At 30.2% G+C, this 8,215-nt stretch overlaps 1 protein-coding gene across 1 annotated transcript; it reads right to left on the bottom strand.

Moving 5' to 3' along the window:
- Positions 1–842: 842 nt before the first annotated feature.
- Positions 843–8,014, bottom strand: LOC139523279 (uncharacterized). The gene is made up of 6 exons (XM_071317145.1): positions 7,856–8,014; positions 5,646–5,829; positions 4,679–4,903; positions 4,142–4,220; positions 3,426–3,536; positions 843–2,341 (listed from the first exon to the last, which is right to left on the bottom strand). The coding sequence occupies exons 1-6, from the start codon at positions 7,946–7,948 to the stop codon at positions 2,260–2,262; spliced, it is 774 nt and encodes a 257-aa protein (XP_071173246.1). The 5' UTR covers positions 7,949–8,014; the 3' UTR covers positions 843–2,259.
- Positions 8,015–8,215: the final 201 nt, after the last annotated feature.

Raw genomic sequence — 8,215 nt, 5'->3', positions numbered from 1 at the left:
TCTTAGAGATGAAAACTTCCACATAATTTTAACACTGATGGAGAGTTGTCTTATTTGCAATCATATCACCTCTAATTTTATGAAAGCTTTACATGGAATAATAAACCTTGACAATGAGGTCATATTCATATGAACCCTGTCATGCAGACATGTTCACCTCAATCTAGAAACCAATCATGGAGCTGAAGCCAGATTACAATAATCAGGTGTAAATAGAGAAACTACCAACAAACAACATCACTGCAGAGATTAGTTTCCAGTAATTAATCATTTATCTTACCTGGAAAATCTTTCTTAACATATCAGTTTCTGTTAATTTCTATTTATGCCAACTTTACAAATTAAGATGGGTGACATTTGTGTTCAATAAGTCACAAAACTGCCAAGTAAATTGTAAATGAAATTTGCACAATATATCATATTTAAAGTTATGACTAGATTTTAGCACAAAAGTGAAATACATGTAATTTGGAAACTTGTACCTTTGGGATGATTACAAATATTTCATTGATGCGACTCATTTTCTGAATTTGCTATTCTGAAATTGTTTAAATCATTCCAAAAAACTTAAGGTTTTTCACTCACATAAAATTTGTATAACTAGTTGGAATTTTTGGTTTTCAATGCATTTAAACTTCAATACTCATTTTGCCATTCAGCTGTTTTGATTTGAGCACTACTGATAGTCTAAATCATATAGTTGAAATATGTACTTAGTTACACGTTTGATCTATTTGACGACTTTTACTGTCTAAGTGGGTATTCTTTATGTACCCATAAATAGATTTCACACACTTCAGAGTATGTTACCACTTCTCATAACTTCATATCAAACAAAAAAACTTTATACATTTTTATTGCAAAAATAAGGTTAAATTTTAACAGTATTACATTAATTAAAAATGTATTGATTATCAATGTATAATAAAAATCACAAATATAACAAACAACTTTTGAAGATGCAATATGTCAGCCTTATACTGGTAATTATTTAATAAATATTATTTGGAAGAAACTGCAGATATTAACACTTCAAATGATGAAAAAAAAATTGTTATTTATAAAGAGAATCATTACTTTTAAAAGTAAAACTTACTAATTTTTTGTTTTACAGTGTAGGAAAATTGCACATTAAATGTCTTCTTTCAGACAGGTATGTTAGTTTATTGTTAAAGTAAACTTATTAATTATTATAAAACTAGCTCTATAGGTTAAATAACTACAGATACTTCAAATATTAATTTAATTACAGCCTCTACCCTAAAAAACGTTTTTTGGCTCTAGTACAAAATCCTTTTAAGTTCCAAAAATAATGTAAACTCAAGAGTATGTGACTACTGATCTTGTTTATTACTGAAATAAGCTTAATGACTAACCACTTCAAGTTGTAGGTCCAGATAAAGCACAAAAAAAAACGATGAAAATTCCTGATTTTTGTGCAAAAAGACCTTCTTTAGACTACCATACTTAGATCAGGATCACTCCAAACTCAGCTCTTTTTAAATTATCCTGTTGTTCACTGAGGTCCACTTTACATGCAGACTACAATGATATACATCTATCAGGTCTATGTAGGGTGAAAAATCAACATTTTTAAACCTGACAACTTACTTTGCAGAATGAACTCAGATTTTATTCTTGTAAGGTTTACAAAGAAAAGTCAAAAGATGAGATCTATTACAATAGTAAGGCAAACATTAATGTTCATTTCAATGAGTTACAAATACTTAAAGGTGTTTTTATTAGAAGTCCAATGGCATGGTAATTTTTTCCTTGTGTCAAAAGAAAATCAGAGAACAGAGAGAAAATTTAACATTATATTGATAATTTGAAATATGACCAACTGAAAACAACATATTTTTAACAGTCAAAGAAAGTTCAAATTCATTTTTTTGTGTTGAGATTGTGTTACATCAACTGATGAAATCGTGTCTTTTAGTCATCTGTCACCCCTTATATGAACGTGTAATGAATTATTATAACCACAAATATAAATTGCCCCTAACTATTGCAAATTGTGTATAACAAAGTATAACTTCAAAAACATTAATTTGATAGTTGAATTTATACAATGATCAATAATTGTTTATGGTCGTATTATTTCTACAGGTTGTTACATATAAACAAATTTGTACAACTACAAGTAAAATATATAAATATCACAGATATTTTATAACAAAACAATATAAATGCATATATCAAATTCAACATGACCAGCATGTTAGGTTAACAAATAAAAAAAGTTTGCTGTTATTTGTTTCAGAAAAGATTCAAGGTGACCTTAAAAGTTTTCCAGCTGCCTTGTTCATCTGTTCTCTGATCACCAATCACATCTTCATTCCTAAAATAGTAATAAAGATTAAACCATCATCTACATATATTTTAATAAATATTCTAGGTAAACATTAACTCTGTTTTAATTTTATCAAATGTCTATAAAATTGTAAGGTATTTAAAATGTCATTTCTTTGGTGTACCTGAATCAAGATGTTAATAATATAAGTAATGTTGAAGAATCTAACTTAATTGTTTTTGTTGCTTTTGATACATGTATATCATACTGATCGTTTACAGAACAAGGGTATGTGGGCTTATCATTATAAAGACAGCATCAACACAAAACAATTCTATTATTCTAAAAAAAAATCAACAAAATTCAAAGAGCTACCCTTCATATTGTCTACACAACGATAACTTTATTCAAACAGAGGAAGTTTTTTATATGAATACCTTTTATTTTACAAGTAGCTGGTTTTATTCAGATTATAACATTACATTATTTATAAACATAGCTGTTGAAATCCTACGCTAAGGCAGAACTAAGGTATATCTAAGGTATATATTTTATCTGAGTAATTCCAGTATACTCTTGTAATTTGTGGCTTTTTACAGTCAATGCTCTTTTAAAACTTCTACAGGGATCTTAATAAATTGAGCACTTTAATGAACTAGTGTATTGATGGAATGCATTGTGTTGCATTTGAAGGAGAGCCACTAATAAGAGGGTCTTATCCTATTATCTAAATTTATTTGATGCATATGTATTTTGATGCATATACTTAAAGTACTTGTAGTGTAAGTAGTTTTGTTTGTCAAAGGTTGATGAATATCTATTGATGTGGTCTTGTGATACTTTGGCATAATGGTTTTAAGGTTCAAATATTTTCTAAAAATAGAAAATAAACTACTTTTGCAGTATCAAAAAAAAGGTCCAAAGTCTCCAACCAGTAAATAAAAACAGCATTTTTTATTTATGAATATGAATCCCAGGTTGGTGTTTAATTTCTTGCTGTGATTATAATTTGAAATGAAACCAGAGAACAATGCTTCCTCCTTAAACAATCTAAACAAATCTTAGACTCCTCAACTTTATCTTGGACTCAACAATATGTTGAGATATGATCTCTAACCAATTTTGCTCTTACCTCAATAATTCCTTATTACACACAATATAAATATCAGCTGCACTTCGAAGAATTTTTAGTGCTATCTTTCTTTTGACATCTTGGGCAGAATCAGTATCTGTTAATGTTACACTATAAAACACAAACATTGTAATCATAAATATGTTTTAATTATTTCAATTACATTTATAGAAGCAATAAGATGTAATTGATTAGTATGTATATTTAATTCTTTCTTTCTTTGTAAGAAAAGGTTTTGCCTTCCTTGATGCTTTACGACTGGGTTGTCTTTGGTGGAAAGACACCTCTCTTTATCCCATTGGTAAGGTTCATTTCTAGTTGTCATAACTAACAAATACAAGGTGCAGCGAATCTGTTGATATGTGGTAAATTTGGTCAAAATTACCAAAATTAAGGGGTTACCCATAACTCTAACAAGGTAGTTTTCCTCCTTAAAAATAGTGGCATAGTAATAATATAAGTGTCTAAAATATCATGGTATACTCCGTCAAATTGAACAAGGGATGTCTTTTAGCACAGTTATTGTTCATGCAATTTACTTTTTTCTATATTTTATAAGTTATTTAAAATAAGGATTAGTGGTGGGATTGAAAATGAGACAGCTACATTGTATCCAGTCCAAAGGATGTATTCTGCTATGCTAAATAAAGTATTATTGTAATTTTTGACAATCTTAAACATTCCTACGTACTTTCAAATAAAAAAAAAAAACATACTGTATCTGACTTTTGTTTGGTGTAGATGAGAGTTCTTCTGTCAGTCTTTCTTCTTCACTCATTTCTGGTAAATCTATATCTACAAATATGCAAAACTTATTTCATGAAAATGAAACTTGATATAATGTACTAAACATTCAATTAACCCTTTCATGTGTAATATTATCATGTTTATTGTTACAACAATAAGATCTGGTCAAACATTGATTTATCTCCCTTTTCCTAATACATCCTCAGTAATATTGTTTTCTAAAGTGGGGTTTTTAAAAGATAAAAATGTACACAAAGTGTAAAGAATTAAAATAAAGAACAATATTTAAAAATTGTTTCAACAGTTGTTCTAAGAATCCTTCATTTACTACTACATGTAATACAATAACAATTTTATCATTTTAGGCACCTCAAGAGCAAAATTATTCTCACTTAAATGTGTGTTTGGAAATTGAATTAAAATAGTTTACTTTTACAAATTGTGACTTGGATTGAGATTTGTCTCATTGGCACCCATACCACATTTTTCGCATATCTAAAACAAACCTTGTTGGTTAAAAACCAAGTTATAGTAACAAGTGTTAGGTTTTCTCATCTGAGGCCAGGAATAATCATCCCCTTCTTCCTTTGTCATGGTGGGTAAAGTTTTCTTTCCATCTATAGCATTCCATCCACGACCATAGACATAAAATAACTTCTTATTTTTACAGGAAGCTGGTCCTTTTGTGACATGAAGGAATTTGAAATCCTCTTCTTTTGCTGGATCAGCATCTGCAATACAGGAAGAGCATATTATCATTTTATGTATAATTTCATTTGAAATGTTATAACAATGAATAAGTTGTAACCATCAAGAGAAAAAAATTTAAGTATCCATACCAACTCACAGTCAGATTGTTTAATGCATGATACTAAGAAACATGCTGTCAAAGCAAAAAGCAAACATCTTAAATTGGGTTAACATGGCTAAACTAGACAATTTCATTGGATAATTTAAATAGGTTTAAATGCTTTTCTGAAAATTGAACATTGCATTTGTTCACAATAGAATAAATACATAACTGATGTGTTTTTCTTAAATTGAAATTGAATTTTCCATCATTTTTATAAAAGTCCAGATTGTACTTGCAATTGCTAAATATGTGACAATTTTTTTCTGGATTTTATATAATTGACATCCCTCTAACAAATTTAACCCTGCCACATTATTTATGTATGTGCCTGTCCCAAGTCAGGAGCCTGTAACTCAGTGGTTGTCTTTTATTATGTGCTACATATTTGTTTTTCATTCTTTTTTTTTATATAAATAAGGCCATTCGTTTTCTCATTTTTGAGTTGTTTTACATTGTCATATCAGGGCCTTTTATAGCCGACTATGCGGTATTGGCTTTGCTCATTGTTGAAGGCTGTACGGTGACCTATAGTTGTTAATGTCTGTGACATTTTGGTCTCTTGTGGACAGTTGTCTCATTGGCAATCATACCACATCTTCTTTTTATATTAAAAAATGTACCTTTTCTAAAGTCATTTAATCGAGGATGGTAGAAATAATTTTTCTTATCAACTTTCAAATCTCCTTCAAATGGCCTCTCTATACGGCTAGATTTATTTTTAGGTTCTCCTTCATAGCTTCCATATCTGTATCTCACAGAACCATGTTGTACATCTATCAAGACTGGTACATCTATCCTCTGTGTCTATGTAACAAAGAAATGAAAAGTGTAATTAGGCATTGCATAGTATAATCCATTACATTGTATATTCATTACATTGTATATCTTTATCAGCGGTACCTAGAGCTTGGTTATTGTTATCAATTTTTTTTACATATATATAAGCATTACCTTTTCTGTCTTTTAGTTGGGTTGTTGTCTCTTTGAGACACATCCCCCCATTTCCATTCTAAATTGTATTACCTATATATACCAGTAGTAAAAGCGCTTCATACAAAATGTACTTCAGTCAATACATTTACACCCCAATAAATAAAACTGAGAAAGGAAATGGGGAATGTGTCAAAGCAACAACAACCCGACTATAGAGTAGACAACAAAGGCCACCAATGGGTCTTAAATGTAGCGAGAAACTCCTGCACCCAGAGGCGTCCTTCAGCTGGCCCCTTAAAAAATATGTATACTAGTACAGTGATAATGGACGTCATACTAAACTCCGAATTATACACAAGAAACTAAAATTAAAAATCATACAAGACTAACAAAGGCCATAGGCTCCTGTTATTGGACAGGCTCAAAATTGCGGCGGAGTTATATATGTTTATGAGATCTCAACCCTCCCCTATACCTGTAGCCAATGTAGAAAAGTAAACGCATAACAATATGAAAATTAAAATTCAGTTCAAGAGAAGTCCGAGTCTGATGTCAGAAGATGAAACAAAATAAAATAAATAAAATGACAATAATACATAAATAACAACAGACTACTAGCAGTTAACTGACATGCCAGCTCAAGACCTCAATTAAACATGACTATATCATATCTATAGTATATGTGCAGGTTTGAGGGTCTATTTATGTATCATTACTGACAAAAAGGGGTCTTATTTCAAAGCAGGGTTTGAATCTTGAAAGGGGGTCTATCGATTGAAGTTTCAGTCAAATTCATGGTTTATTTATGATTTCCCAATAAAAAATGTGTAAGGGTTCCGTGGAACCCAGTGTCTCGCTTACTTTTGCTGTTAATCACAGGCTCAACAAAAATGAGGATAAAATCAATAAAAATATTCATCTAGATACATGTACTAGATTTTGATCATAAACAAGCTTCTGTATCAGAAAGTTATTTAAGTTTTTAAAACTTTAACCACAAATTGAAAGTGTTGTTAACTTGCAGAAAATATAAGTTCATTTAAAAGTAAAATACGGAAAAAATAATTTTTTTTACAAAATTTACTTTTGGATACAAGTCTTATGATCATAAACAAGCTTCTGTCCAAGTTTGGTATAAACCCAGGATAGTTTAAGAAAGTTATTAAAATTTTAAAAAACTTTAACCACAGAGTGTAACACATATTTGTGACTTTTAAACATTGATTATTAAATAATAATATATTTAATATTGATGTATTTTATAACTTACAAATGATTTTCTGAAAGCAGATAAGTTCATAAAAAACTTTTTAAATTTAGTGTGTACATCGAACATGGCGCCGGCCACAGAAATCACAATGGCCACCATGTACGATGTACACACTAAATTTAAAATGATCTTTATGAACTGTTTTGCTTTCTGTAAATCATTTCTAAGTTATAAAATACATCGTTAATATATTATTATTTAATGATCAATGTTTAAAAGTCACAAATATACATGTGCTAATATTAAAATTTCAAGTGTTATTCGGTCGTTTGTTATTTTTAACTTGGTTAACACACACGCACAGTATATTTGCGTTATGGAATTTCCGACTGCAGATTAACCACATAGAAGGAGAAAAAGTGGAAGATTACAAGTGTTATTCGGTCATTCGTGTTACCCGTTAATTAGGGATGTGAATTTTTGTATTGTTACAAAAAGAAGCATTCAATTCTTAAAATAAAAATTCACAAAAAATAACGAATTACAAATTATCCATAAAAAGTCGAATCGACTGTAAATATGTGGACGGTTCGACACAATTGGGCTAGATCGACATGAAAGCCGAAGAAATGGGGGGAGGGAGAAGATGAACCCTTGAAAAAAAGCTGTACTCAAGTTCATAATTACTTTTTTCTCTTTTTTAGAAAGCTGATCTGAATAAAGAACTCTCGGATTTGCAGTTACTCCAACTGTTTGGTTAGAACTGGCTCCTGCTCCCATGTTTTTTAGACTCAATTCATATTTTATGTGGAAATGGCGTCTTTGACAACACAGAAACGGAAACACAAGAGTTGTCTCCCATCGGGCACCTGTACTTTTAAGCGCGGGAATTTTAAAACTGAAACTATGTCTTAATTGGTGTCCAGGAATTTGTTTACCTGTTACTTTTAGAAGTCCCCTTTTTAATCAAAGAATACGACTGACTTAGTCTTTAACCTTAAGGACGATTGCAGTACACATATAAATGGCCATCCTTGACCTGTTTAC

This window comes from Mytilus edulis, chromosome 1, assembly GCF_963676685.1.
Source record: "Mytilus edulis chromosome 1, xbMytEdul2.2, whole genome shotgun sequence".
NCBI lineage: Eukaryota > Metazoa > Mollusca > Bivalvia > Mytilida > Mytilidae > Mytilus > Mytilus edulis.
The sequence above is the reverse complement of the archived record's forward strand: the minus strand, read 5'-3'. Positions and strand labels throughout refer to the sequence as shown.

Excerpts from the sequence above, each read along its gene's own strand:
- LOC139523279 (XM_071317145.1), bottom strand. The coding sequence starts at position 7,948 with ATGGGAGCAGGAGCCAGTTCTAACCAAACAGTTGGAGTAACTGCAAAT. Across the intron at positions 5,830-7,855 it reads TTTCTAAAAAAGAGAAAAAA|ACACAGAGGATAGATGTACC; the intron begins GTAATTATGAAC and ends TTTGTTACATAG. Across the intron at positions 4,221-4,678 it reads CTTGGTTTTTAACCAACAAG|ATATAGATTTACCAGAAATG; the intron begins GTTTGTTTTAGA and ends GCATATTTGTAG.